General features: G+C 37.8%; 1 protein-coding gene across 1 annotated transcript; it reads right to left on the bottom strand.

Annotated features, from left to right (window-relative positions):
* Positions 1-778: 778 nt before the first annotated feature.
* On the bottom strand, positions 779-2,098 carry sst1.1 (somatostatin 1, tandem duplicate 1). The gene is made up of 2 exons (XM_053507169.1): positions 1,886-2,098; positions 779-1,308 (listed from the first exon to the last, which is right to left on the bottom strand). Exons 1-2 carry the CDS (start codon positions 2,021-2,023, stop codon positions 1,102-1,104), a joined length of 345 nt encoding a protein of 114 aa, XP_053363144.1. The 5' UTR covers positions 2,024-2,098; the 3' UTR covers positions 779-1,101.
* Positions 2,099-14,549: the final 12,451 nt, after the last annotated feature.

Raw genomic sequence — 14,549 nt, 5'->3', positions numbered from 1 at the left:
GCCAAGCCTAGGTTTAAAAGTACAACACTAAAAAAAAAAAAGAAATCCTCACTATTTTAATGGAAAATCTTTAAGTTGTATCAAAGTAGAAATTAAAATAATACATTAGCTAAAATCTTCATCTTCATCTTTTTATTTTCTAGGCTAACATTTACTTCTTATATACAATAGCCGCAAAAATCAGATTGGTGGACTACAGGTACAATAGAGATCAGTTCTTCTAATCCGTGAACATAATCAGTTTTTTTCTGCATCCTCATAAGTTTGTAATTCAAGCTAGGCATCATGATTTCTTAAAACATCAGATAATATCTGTCTGAAAAAGCAAGTCACTTCTCAAAGAGCATGTGACAAAGTTTGTCAAATTTGGTTGATTACAATTTATTTGAACTTTTGGGCTGATAAATGTAGACAAATCTTAAAACAATTAAGTAAGAATAAGAGTCGTACAACCAAACTGTCATATTTAGTCACAGTGGTTTATGGCTTAACTTTATAAAGTGTGGTTGAAAGTTCACCAGCTCTCCAACTCATCGAACTCTTACTTTTACATAAACAGAAATTAATTCTTATCATTACAGACTGTTTAAAAAAATAAAAAATAATATCAATGATGATGATGATGATGATGAAGATGAATTATGGCAAGACCAAGATAAAAAGGTACACTTTAAACTTATTATTGTATTTATTTCTTACAATCTCACTCTTTCCTTTAATAATAGTAGTAATAATAATAATAATAATAATAATAATAACAAAAAATCTGCATTGCTCATTGACTGTGAAACATAGATTTTATTTAAACAATTAAAAATATTTGTCTTCCATCTAAAGCACAGATCTCTATCAGAATTGCCATACATCCATAAAACATTTCCTGATAAAACCCTAAATTGATAACAGGTCATAAATGGAACAGGTTTTATTTTTTATTATTATTATTTCATTTTCTTCTTATGTACATTTTAAATCGACATGACGGTGTGCGAGAGAACCCCAAAGAAATAAAACAAAAAAATAGATATATATGGGGGGAAATATGTATATATAGAGAGAGCTATATTTATAGACTTTGAGGATTTTATCTCGACAAAACGATTAACACGACGTGAAAGTTTTCCAGAAGAAATTCTTGCAGCCGGCTTTGCGCTCGCGGGGAGCCAGCATGGGACCGGCGGCGCGCTCCATCTCCAGGCGCGCGCCCTCGCTCTCCGCGGCACGAGACCCTTCATCCGAGTCCAGCACCTCGTTTTCGGCTTGTGCGAGCTCCGCGAGCAGCTCTGCGAGCGTGTACCTGGTGAGCTCCTGCACAGACCAAAACATAAATAAATAAATAAATTAAAAAAGAGCACGAAAGTGAGACATTTTTCCGCAGTTAAAATATTAAACAATTTTAAACTTTGCCGCTGTACACTGCATGTTCTGTGTGCGCTTCAGTCTCTATAATTTCTCTCAGTCAATTTCAGATGCGCAGGTCTGTCTATCTATCTATCTATCTATCTATCTATCTATCTATCTATCTATCTATCTATCTATCTGTTTAATATATACCTTTCTCTTAGTGATAGATAGATCGATCTGTGCGCTTCACTAAGAATGTAACACAACGCCAAAGTTTTGCTATATATAACGGAGAATATGTTTAAACATGTTGTAGTTTTAAACAAATTCCAGTTAAATAGATTTAACGTGTTTTTGCGCGCGCCTCAGATTTCAGCACCACGGACAGCTCTAGAACGCTTTCTTTTGGAGCATCGCGGCACAATGATTTCCAATTCTTTCTTTTCATCTTTCTATCTTCCTTTCTTCCTTTCTTTCTTTATTTCTTTCTTCCTTTCTTTCTTTCTATTTCTTCCCGCCGAAACCCTCGCCTTCCTCTTACCTGTTTCCCGGACGGCGCAAGAATCGACCTCTGAAGAAACTGGCGCAGTTTGGCATCGGACGGCGCGCCTGAGACGCTGCAGACGGCGAGCGCGACGGCCAGGAGAGCCAGAGCGCACTGGATCCGCGTGGAGAGCATGGTGAGAGAAAGAGAGAGAGAGAGAAGTCTGTTCCTACTGCTGCAGTTCTTTGGGGTTACGTCTTCTGTCGGTTGCCGCAGGTCTTTCCCCCCACCCCCTGAAACCCATCTTTTTAAACTCTTAGTCTGACGTCAAAGGAGAGGGGGGTTTCCTTCACACGCGTGGGAACTGACACGGACAAATGATCACTTACCTGCACTTGTGTGTGTGTGTGTGTGTGTGTGTGTGTGTGTGTGTGTGTGTATATATATATATATATATATATATATATATATATATATATATATATATATATATATATATATATATAGATAGATAGATAGATAGATAGATAGATAGATACACTGTAAAATGTAACAAGTTGACTTTACTTAAAAAAAACCCGAGGAAACCGATTGCCTTAAAAATTCTAAGTAAAGTTGTGTATTAATTTTAAGTTACCTTAACTTAAACCAGTTTGTACAGAATACTTTTTGGAGGAAAAACAAAAGAAAAAAAAAACAGTGACTTACAATTTTTTGAGTAATTAACTAACTGAGCAATTGACTTCTTAATCAACTTCAGCTTAATGTAAAACATAATTGTGACAGTTAAAAAAAAAAAAAAGTAGAAGGTTCCTGGCTGTCTTTTCCAACACTGTCCCGATAGATATCTGGGGTATGTCACATTTACAGTACTAAAAAAAACAAAAAAGTTAAAACGGAAAATGTAATTAACACAGTTTAGTGAAAGAAGCATTGACAAGCTTACCAGAGATTTACCTTGTGCAAAAATTTCGAAAAGTATTCTTCCAATTGCCCTTTTCTTGATTTAAAAAATGTCCAAAATCCGAGAGGTAGGTTCATGTTTGCTTGTTACATGAATAAAGCCCAATGAAAATGAAATAAAACCTAAAAATATATTATATAATAATTATATAATGTAATTAATTGAAAAAATGCCACCAAAGATGCTAGACTGTTTAGATTAGTACAATCCAACACAATCCAATGTTGCTGTGCGTCATTTCCATGTTTAATCTGATTATTACATGATAGATGTATATTAAGCAATTAAGCAATTAAAAATTTGACAAACACGAGCTCACTCACCTTTCCATGTGCTTCTCCCATTACAATTACGTTGCAAATCGATATAGATCTGTGTCGCGTGTGTGTGGTACTGTACTGACATCTTTAAAATGCAACTAAGAAGCTTATTCACGCACATTAAGAGGATTCACACACAGTGCGTGACCAAAATTCACTAATTTATTTATTGCACATATGCTTTTGGTGCTGTCAATGTTACCTATAGTGTTTAACTATATTCTATAAATTAATAAACCCCTTTTTTAATATAAAGAGTTTATTAAAACCCTTAAAGAATATAAAGAAACATTTACTTTACTATAGGGAATAAATATGCATAGAAGCAAAGAAATGAGACAGTAAGTGAATGAGTGCATGGTGTGTTGAGGTCACTGTTCTGGGAAGTGTCCCGCGCCTGCTCTGCGTGACCGTGTACCTCAGCAGGGGTGCTCAGTGTCTGCTTGACGCGTCGCCAACAGATGCTCGTCATCCGCTGTTGGAGATATTTGAGGGAGGGAAAAAATAGTTAATTAATGCGGGGAAAGAGTGTCACGTCTGCTCGGACTCGTCCCATGAACTCAGTGACAGAGCGCATGAGTAAAGTCTCTGGTTTAAGATTCAGCAAGAGCAGATATTTTTTGCTCCACATGATGAATGTTGATAGAACCCCGACCACGCGGTGTCACGGACACTGGCGGGCTGCTACGTGTATTTTTCTGATGTATTCCGAAGGTACTGGAAAATGGAAAAAGTCAACAATGCTGATGATGCAGCCAACAACATTTGTACACCACTGCCAAAGTGGAAACCAGATTATTGCCCTCACATCGTCTGTCAAAAGTCAGACTTGAAGCTCCTGAAAACTTAAATCTCCTGAGGAAGTCTTTAGGTCATCTTCATGAAAAAAATATGTCTATTATAAATTAATGAAAGGGTTTGTCTGTACATTGGTCAGAACTCTCTCTGTCAATGATATCTTCATGTTTCATACATTGGAGGACAAGAAACCAGTCTTTTTCTGTCCACATGTCGGTCTGTCCAGCCAGATTTTGGCACAGCATCAAACAAAACTTAGATATCTGCCTAAAATTTTACCTGCAGTTTAACCTTCATCATGGATAGAAGTGATATAAGTGAATTTTAACACGGGGAGGCTCACTGGTTAAGGCATTGGACTATGATTCAGAAGGTCCTAGGTTCAAGCACCAATAACCACCAAGTTGCCACTGCCGGGCCCTTAAGCAAGACCCTTAACTGCTCAGATGTATAATGAGATAATAATGAAAGAGGTAAGGGCGTCTAGATTTAATGTTAATCTACTTTTAAATTTATCATCTGTGATTCACTCTCCAATTCCCAAACAGAGAGTGTATCTGGAAGAAGTACAACCCAGAGTAAAAAAGGCGTAAGATACAGTACTCAACCTTACAAAATTAGATTTTTTTGTATTGATAAGTTAGACAGAGAATTTTATTTTCGTACAGAAAGACAGACAGACATGTACGTGGGCTTCAACCAGAAATAATAATATCACTCAAACGGTATACAGTAGATCAGCCTTAAATAAAGTTTCATAACTTAACAAAAAAGAAAAAGAGAGTGTGTGTGTGTGTGTGTGTCTGTGAAGGCGAAAGTAGGAGGGGTCTGTGTGTGTGGCACGGTGTCGTGCGCGCACACAGATACAAAGAGCAGGCTGATACAGAGAGGGAAAATAAATCTTCAACCTCTCTAATAAGACTTGCATTTGCTTTACACGCACGTACACACACGCATACAGACAAAAAATAAAATATGTTTTATGCACACACACACAAGTGGTCACAGTTTTATAGTAAACAGTACATGCGTGCACGGATGTTGATTATACCAGTAAGAGACGTGCATTAAAACCCAGCAGGGGAGACGATTACCCACAATTCCACAAAAGAGAGAAAAACCGTTGGCTCGGTTGTGATCACGTGACGCTCGGCGTCAAAACAAGAAACGCATGCATGATACATGATACTTGGTACTTGTAAACCAAGACTTGTTCGTTTTTCAAGTCAAAATTGATTAAAAATCTTTGCTCGTCTTGCAGAACACTCGCAAACCGCGTTACTCGCAATTCAAGGTTTCACTGTATTATTATTATTTTTAGGTCATAGAAACTATGGTTAGCACTGTCGCCTTGCACCTTCAGGGTCCACGCCTCGAACAACTAAAAAAAACAACCACAGAAACACATAATTATTTGTATTTGTGTTATTTCTTTGCCTTTGTAATCCGGTTTCTAATTTTTCGCCATCATGTCACTTAAATTCAGTTCCTTATATTGCCTATTTTGGGTCAAAAACTGTCCAGAAATCCCTTTTTGTGGTGCTAACATTTCTGGGGATTTAACGCTCCTGATTACACCCACAATACGCTTGTTTCAGGGAGGCATCCTGCAGTCTTCGTTGTACCTACTGAGAAGTTTTAGATGAGGATGGTGGTGGTGGTTGGTGTTTACAGAGAAGAAAACAAAACCTACAGACCCATCCTTAGTGACATCGTACAGTATTTATGTCTCCTGTGTAACAGTGAATTCTGGGATAGTTTAGCAGTTCAGCAGCAGCCATTTTCTTGACGGATAAACAGTTGACAGAAATAACAGTAAGTATGTAAAAGCTTACAAATCAAGTGCCTTAACACGCAGCACATTAGATTATCTGGTTGATGCTTTTTAAGATAGCGATACACAACTCAACTCAGAATGCAACTAAAGTTAAGAGTCTTATGCAAAGACAAAATCACAGAAGCTTGGCAGTGCTGGGGTTTAAACACTTGACTTTCTGATTCGTAAGTTAAAACCATAAGGACAGAGTCACCATAATTCAGCTCAATTATATAATTTATACAACATGAAAAGCAAGATGTAGACTTTTTATATTTTATTGTGAATGTATTTGATGCAGTGGTGTTGTGTTGCTTGTATGGCACCACATGCACTGCACTTACACACTTAAAGCATGCATTACTCAATGGAGCACGACAAGAACTACGAGAGAACTCTGGATTTTTTTTATCTAAAGGGATTCAGTAATTTCATGCTTTTGACCTGAGATTTGCTTTAATCTTGTCTGCTGATCGAGTCTTTTTACTGACTTGTGATGAGACTGAGATGACAAGTTAAAATCCTCAGAGCCCACGGACTCAATTAAAGCACACATGTAACATTTGCAAAAAAAAAAAAAAAAAAAACCCATCAAGCTCCATGATGGAACGCTTGTCTCTCATGAAGACCTTCCCAGGAAAGCAAAACCAAAACTTACCTCTGCTACAGGGGAGAAGATCATTTAGAGTCACCAGCCTCATAAATCACCAATTAACAAACAGCACCTAGAGATTAGAGCCGTTATGAAGCTTTACAGAGAGAAGTAGCAGATAAACATCTCAACATTAACTGTTCAAAAGAGATTATTGCATTTTTTGGACAAACGCCTTCAGCATTGTTTTACTTTAAAACCATAAATGAACAAAACTAAGTACTATAGAAAAACAGCAAAAGAAAACATAAAGTGCATGTGCAGATGTGCAAACAGTAGTTGGAACAGACGAGAGGGGAAATGAGGTTGCTGCTCAGGTTGTTAGATAAACAACCAGTTTTTAAACATTATCTGTAGACACTATGCAGCATGTCGCAGTAAAACATTTGTTCCCATTAATTTAATTTAATTAAAGAAGTACATCATTTCATTTAATTTCATTTAATTTAAGATTAAAAAATAAGGGGGGGTCAAGACTTTTGCACAGTACTGTACATACATACATACATACATATTAATGCATATTGAACAATGATGTGAATCTGACACCAAAAACATGCATAACAGAACAACCCAAGTTACCAGTTTCTGTCATATTTGTGTGTTAACCTTGTAACCATTCAATTTAGTATTTAAAAAGGTGTGTGTGTGTGTGTGTGTGTGTGTGTGTGTGTGTGTGTATGTGTGTGTGTATGTGTTTTTTTCCTCTTAAAATAGTTAGTCAATTAAGGGAGAAGTATTTAAAAAAAAAACGACAGCTCAAAGGAATTTTCAAACAGAAAGAAACATTAATTCTGTAAGCCGCTGAATAACGACTAATTGGTTGGAAGTTATATTGTTGCACTGACAAATTCACGGTGGTTAATGTAGGCCTAATAACGCAGCAATATTTTGGTACAATACGAGACTCTTATTAATAATCATCCTGCACTTTCTCGGTTCTCATCTCCACGACTCTGCTGTGTGACAGGTGCTCTGTTGTTTGAGTCAGTGTCTAGCAGTGTGGATAATCTTAATATGGCCAAACAATTAGATCTAATTCGAATTATTAAAACTTTCTGCACTTTCATAATTTTCATTTCATGAAACGAAAGAATGGCAAATGGTTTGTTCTGCCCTGACGCATTTGGATAAGAAACATTACTGATGCTTAAACTGTTTGAGCATATTATTTCCACTGAGTTGTGTCTCAATTAAGCATGACCACAGAGTAGATTGGACTTTGCATCAGAACAAAGCAATCATCTGAAATCATAAGCCCGGTAGAAAAATGATCACCACTTTTTTTTTTATTATTATAAGAAACTCTTAAAAGCTCATTCATGCTCTGATCAAATCAGCCAATCACTTAGCAGTATCACATTAAAGGTCCCATATTTGACCATTTCTGTAACAAGTTAACGCAGGTCTTAAAGCTCATCTAAAGGGTCTGTTAATGTCCACAAGAACACACAGTTTAATGTGTGTGTTGATGTATGTAAATGAGCTCCTGCAAAGCCACGCCTTATCAGAGAGCCGAGCAGAGATAAGCTACGATCCGGGGGAGGGTTAGAGGTCACTTATCTCACTTGTACTGCTTTTCGTATTCAGAGGGTCATGGGAGGCCTGGAGACAATCCCAGGGGACTTGTAGCTCTAGGCAGGCTACACACAAGACAGGGTGCCAACACACACTTACACACTCTCTCATAAACTACAGGCACTTTGAAAACACCAACTAGCCTACTGGACTCTGTGTGCACAGTCTTTGGACTTTGGAGGAAACTGGAGTACCTGGAGGATTACCACCTACCGTATAGGAGACGTATATGACTACAAAGTGGGGAACCTCAATTACAAAGGGAAAAGAGAATAAGACACACACACACACACACACACACACTCTGGAGACCAATCTGAACAGCTGAATATTTAAAAATGATAATAATGAGTTTTGCATAAACATCAAGGGAAAAATGTGATCTCACTCGCTCAAGGCTTGGCTGTTTGAATTAGACTGCTTTAAGGATTTCAAAAACTGCTGGTTTCCTGGGATTGATAAAAGACGTCAAGGAGGAGACCGGTTTCAAGCGACAACTCAGATAAATACTGTTTACAGCCAGGCCGAGCTGCAAAGCATCAAGTCCTTGAGGTCACCTTGAGGTCACATCAGGTTCCTTCTCTGTCAGCCAAGAACAGGCTTAAAGAAAGTGCCATCAAATGTATAGTGTGAAGTGAACGACACACTGAGTGTATGAACTATGGCTTGTGAAGGTTGTGTGTATTGTGTGCTGTATTGTGTGTAATATTTAATGATTTAAAGCGTGTCAGACTGAAGAGTTCCGAATCTTCCAGCAACATACAGTCAATATTCTATCACTAATTGGTCTTTACTGGTTTGCAAAGCTTTATAATTACTACAGTAGAGTGAGCAAAGTGTGTTCTGGCAGTTAAAGTTGATAATGCGAGAGTCGAGGGAGCAATGCGGTGATTGGATGAGCTGATGAATTGACATGGCTCCTCGTTTTAATGAGTAAAGGGATGGAAGCGAGACTCTGACGGACGGATCGACTCCGAGACTCGAGAACAGGAGGAGAAATATTAAAATGCATAAAAATCCAATGGAAGGCCTCGGAGTGCTTTTACAGTGAAATGAGGTTTTGTAACTGCTATTTCGTTCAGTTATGGGAAATAATCGAATAGATTCTGGAAGGTTTTGTTTTACCAAAAGTCACAGTTCATGGTACACAATGTTACACAATGTTAGTTTTAATTACTCTAATTTTTTAATCTGGACTCACCAGGTCACAAGACCTTTTCCCATCACTCCAAAGTCCTGTCTTTATGCAAACTGAAGACTTTTCTTTCTGTTCTTTCACTAACTAGTGGCTTTCTTATGACCAATCCTGTGAGTTCTTATCATAGTGTGTGTGTATGCTGTAACTTCCACTGGTAAAGACAGACCTGGTTTATACTTTGGATTTGTTTTTTTTTACCATTTAAGTTCCCCAAGTGTTTAAGTGATCTAATTTTTTTTTTACTGACTACATTTCATCCACAAAGTCGACAGTTCAGCATGATCCTTCCAAGGTTTTGATAGGAGATGCACATGCTTAAGCAAGTGTGATGCAAGCTTGAAGCATTGTTAGTTCTTTTTTTATGTTGAAAATTCACCAAAAATGGCTTCTGAAAAACATGAATAATTACGATAATAAAAGTCTGATTTACATTGAAGAAAGCTGAAGGAAACAATGAATTGAAGTTGAAATGAACAAGTTCAGCGGAGCCTCTCTGTGAAAACAAGCCTTTACAAAATACATTTCTGAATCAACTGCACTAATGTACCTTTACTGGAAATCTTTAAAGAGCCTTTTAAGTGTTTGTCTTGCTTTTCTATTATATGTATTTATACATGTGGTTGAACAGCAAGCTGTAGAGCTTTATTCAATAATTTATTGGGAGTTAATTGAATCAACAAACAATTACAGTGGCCTTCGGCATAAAATTAAATCCATTCCAGAGCCGAGTCCTTAAGTCGAAATTTCGTATTGTGAAACACATTTTTGCATAGGAAATAATGTAAAAGCAGATAATCCGTTCCACCCAATAATATTACCAAAATTACCAATTTTACATTTGGGAGACGCTCTTATCCAGAGCGACTTAGATTTTGTCTCATTACACATCTGAGCAGTTGAGGGTTAAGGGCCTTGCTCAAGGGCCCAACAGTGGCAACTTGGTGGTTGTGGGGTTTGAACCCGGGATCTTCCGAACCGTAGTCCAATGCCTTAACCACTGAGCTACCCCTGGCCCAATTTTCAACACTATAATGATATTTTTTGCATATAAAAAATTATCAAAACATTTAGAAAAGACATTTAAATAAAGTAAAATATAAAATAAATAGACATTAAACCTTACTTAATCTTAATTTATGATTCCTCTTGGCACTGGCTGTTTTTAAAAAACAGTCTAAAAGCGACTCACTTTTCTTCTTGCTACCATACTTACTAACATTCTTGCGACCCATAGTGCTATGTCTTCACTGAATCTTGCACCTTATTTGCGCCTTTAAAAAAAAACCTAATTATTTATAATCTTTAAATGGTCGAAAACTGTATTTTTTATTTTAACATATAGCACAGCTATACAAAGTGCTTGCAACTTGCGAGTATTGTTTCTTCTTTGGGGTTTATGGGTGGTTGGTGCAATACCACCACCTACTGGCCTGGAGTGTGGAGGAGAAGTTTGACTGAAAATATGAATTATGAATTATGGCTTTGTACAAGTCATGTAATTTAAACAAATAACAAAACAAATCATACAGAAGTGCTTATTAGACAGTTTAAGTGATTTTAATACTTTAAAATCTGTCAGCAATATAAATGTTTAGAATAAACAGTGAATATATAATCAGGGAAAGTCTAATTGAAGATACAGAAAATTAACAGTGAAAGAAAGAAAAAAATGGCATATGTTGACAAAATAGGCCTAGTTGTAATTTTCACAGCTGTCTGTTTCTATTTGGTTAAATTTACCAACAATGCTTCGGAAATAATTATTTTGCAGCATTTAAAATAGCACTTGATCCAGAACTTCCAAGAGTAAATTGAGGTCACAAAATCCTAGTTTTTTTTTTTAGGTTAATTGGTGATCCCAAATTGCCTGTAGTGTGTGAATGGGCATATCAGTGTGTTTGATCACAAATTTATAATCCTATCTCATATTTCCTGTCATCCATGGCCTTTTGAGTTTATCACATGTGTGAAATTACAGTAAGTACTACAGTATACAGCAAAATGTCTGTATAATCCTCGATTCATCATCATCATCATGATCCTGACTCACCCATCATAAATCTGCTGGCTAACTGGAGAAAAAAAAAATAACTGGGAAAAAAAAAACCCCGAGACATTTTGAAGAAGCAATGGTAAAGTTGATCCACTTCTCAAATTCAAATTAAGCCTATTTATCACATTATTATTATCTTCTCCCCACTCTTCTTTGTTCATCACTCTCTCTCATCCTCTCCCTTTCTTCTCTTCACTTCTTAGCTCACTTTTGAAGTTTCACAATTCTACAATAAAGCTGCATTAAAATTTGTCCTCGGAACATTTTTTAATCACAGCCCACAATCTAACTTACGTGTGTATGAGTGCGCATGCGACTGGCACGATGTGTGTCTGTGTGTGCCGTTGCTTAAAAAGCGAGGTGCAGAATCAGTGGTATTCAGAAATGACTCAGTGAGGCAGTGGAAAGAGAAAAGAGCACCTGCCATCAGAATCATCGCCTATTGACAAACAGGACCACATACACACATCCACGCGTTCGCTTATACGCCACCTCGTCTCACAATCAGAGCCTACTGATGCACATTCCACACTAAAGACGTTTTCAAAGTGTCAAATATAACCTTAAGGAACCCAGCTACCGTGGCACAATCAGCCTCTACTGACACTTTCAATGTGACACAGTTACCAAACACACACACACACACACACTAAAATTGTAGGTTCAACAAAGCTGCTATGTCATCTGAATCTAGTAGAACTCATATACTGCTTTATTGTTTTTTTGTTTTTTTTTTAAATGTAGCAAAATAACATAAAATAAAATAAAATAAATTGGCGCCAGGCGGCACCTCCAGGGTCTGGGTTCGATTCCCGACCAGGCTCGATTCCCGTCTCTGTGTGCATGAAATTTGCATGTTCTCCCTGTGCTTGGAGAGTATTGTATAGATGATGAGTGAGTAAAAAAATAATAATCGAAAGGGGAAGGAAGTATTCCTTGACTTCCAGCAGGATTATGGCCATGTCTGAATGTTTTTGTGTCTGATTGTAAGTCTATGTTGTTATTATTATTGTAAGAAGGTGCTAGGGACTGAACATTCACGTTAGTGTTCATGCTGTCATAAGCAAAAAATATACAGTAGATGAATTAGTCCCATAACAGAAAAAAGACATACACATGAAGGAAAACAAAACTCAAAGAGCAACCCAAGAACCAAACTGAAATATCTAAACTTTAACAGAAACCCTGGGTTATCCTCCCCAAAATGCTGAGACAGTGATACAGGGCATGGGGGTTGACTGGGACCTTGGCATGTGGGCAGTGATAGGACTTGGCATAATGACTGAGCCAGGACTTAACTATCTTCAGGGTTCAAGACTTTAGATATGACAGTGCAGTTACTGAACCACATTATGTGCTGGGAGGGCAGCGTAGTAAATATCAGAATGTACAGTATGGTGAGTGACACTTTTGGCGTTGCTCTGTGCTGGCTTCCCTTGTTGTCCCTTGGGAGTCATTTCCCTCAGGAAACACTTTTTCCACCTTGTGCCTTTATTTATTCACTCTGAGGGGAAACTAGAAAGCGTAAACAAAACATAATCAAGAACTAAACTGAACTACCAGAGCGTAGCAAATGTCAAGACAAGAAAGAGGCAAGAATTAACATTAACATAAAAGTCCCTAATTCATGGGTGTACAGGGCCCTCCAGGAGACAGCTCTGACACTGTCCAAACACAATGAAACACTTTAGACCATCACATGGTTTTTCATGCAGGTTTCCTCAGTACCATAAAAACCACTTGGGTGCCATAAATGAGGGGCAAGTAAGAATGAACCCAGGGCCTCCTGAGTGGCAGGGGTCCTTAAAAATGACAACCACTGAAAAGAGTTGCCTTTACCAAGGTTGATCCCAGTATATTAGCTTTTAGAGCAGCTCTGTAATCTCTAGCGGCACCCCCGGCCATGGCCATGTCCTATTTGCATTATTTGCTGAGATGATGGAGCTGAGGGACAGCTCAGTAATTACAAAAAGATGCTGTTCCATAACTATGTGAATTTTGATATTTCTGGCAAATTCTAGTCTGTTAATCCTGTTCTTGAGGCCAATAATTTGCATCTTGTGGTAAACTTTTTGTGTTAACTTTGGTGAAAACCTCTCTTCATTTGTTGACTTTAATACACTTCTGGAGGAAATGTCCTTGATTTGGTCAACTGTTGTAAGGGGGTTTTTCTTACCTAGAGAAGCAATTCTTTTGTCATCTACAACAGTTTTTTTCTGTGGTTTTTTAGGTCTTTTGATGTTTCTGAGCTCACCAGGGTGTTCTTTCTTACTAAATAGATGACTTGGTCATACTCAATGTTAAGTAGGTATCTCCCAAAGCTCTCCTGGATTGTTGTGCTCCTTACAATATTATGGAGAGCTAAGACTTGGAAGCCTGCAATAAAACGTATTATTTTGGTCACCACCAACAACTCATAACTATAGGAGACTAATTGTACATAAATTAACTATTAAACCAAGGGTTTCTACTTCTTCACCACCATAAGTAGGTACAGAGACCTGAAGCATTTGTCGACTGAGATCTCACAAAAAAATGTGTTGGTTAGAGACAGATTGCATGATTGGTGATGAGTTACTGCAGCGCAATTGAAATTCTCTTCTCAGCATGTGGTGCTGTTCAAACTGCTTTTTCTGCACTCATGTTTATAATTATATATGACATGAACCTTTAATTGTAAGTCTAATCCTCGCAACATGAAGCTAGTCAGTGATTAGCTTGCCGATTTATACCATATTGTCTGGGAATCAATGTGAAGTCTTATAGTGCATAAGAAGTCTTATAGTATAAGACTTCTTTTTAAATACAAGACAGTATTGTATAAGGTCTGAGACAAGTTTTATTGTTCTGGAGACAGAGGTGGAGAACAGAGGCTGCATTGCCTGAGGATGGCACAACCTCATCATTCCTGAAGACCTACCTGGTCTGAGCCTGAGAGGTACATTAAGGGCTTTTCCAACTAAGCCCAAGGCCAGTGCCAAGACCTTTCCTGACTACAGAGTGGATGCCTCTTACATCCACAGAGAACACCCAACTTTGTTGATGATTACGTCACTCCTCCCCCCTTGGTGATTTTGATTTTCCTCTTGTCTTTTGAGGCACCCTAATTCCTTGTCCTGATTTCCTAAGACTGGTTTATGTGTGCCCACGTTCTGGCCTCACAGGGGATCTTCCGTATCTATTTTGGGCATGACGCTTGTTGTGCAAAGAATATTTCCATTTTACTTTAGAAGATGCTGCACGTCTGGATCCTTGAGCACATTGTCCGTGAGTTGCTAGAGATCTTGAGGAAAGGCTTAGACTGAGATGATACCAAAGGAAGGTGTTTCTAAAGGCCTCTAA

The sequence above is a fragment of the Clarias gariepinus genome, chromosome 11 (assembly GCF_024256425.1).
Source record: "Clarias gariepinus isolate MV-2021 ecotype Netherlands chromosome 11, CGAR_prim_01v2, whole genome shotgun sequence".
NCBI lineage: Eukaryota > Metazoa > Chordata > Actinopteri > Siluriformes > Clariidae > Clarias > Clarias gariepinus.
This window is presented reverse-complemented; position numbering and strand designations above follow the sequence as displayed.

Bases quoted from the DNA above. Each gene is read 5' to 3' on its own strand.
- sst1.1 (XM_053507169.1), bottom strand. From the start codon at position 2,023: ATGCTCTCCACGCGGATCCAGTGCGCTCTGGCTCTCCTGGCCGTCGCG. The intron at 1,309-1,885 runs GTAAGAGGAAGG...TGGTCTGTGCAG, and splicing joins TTGCGCCGTCCGGGAAACAG to GAGCTCACCAGGTACACGCT.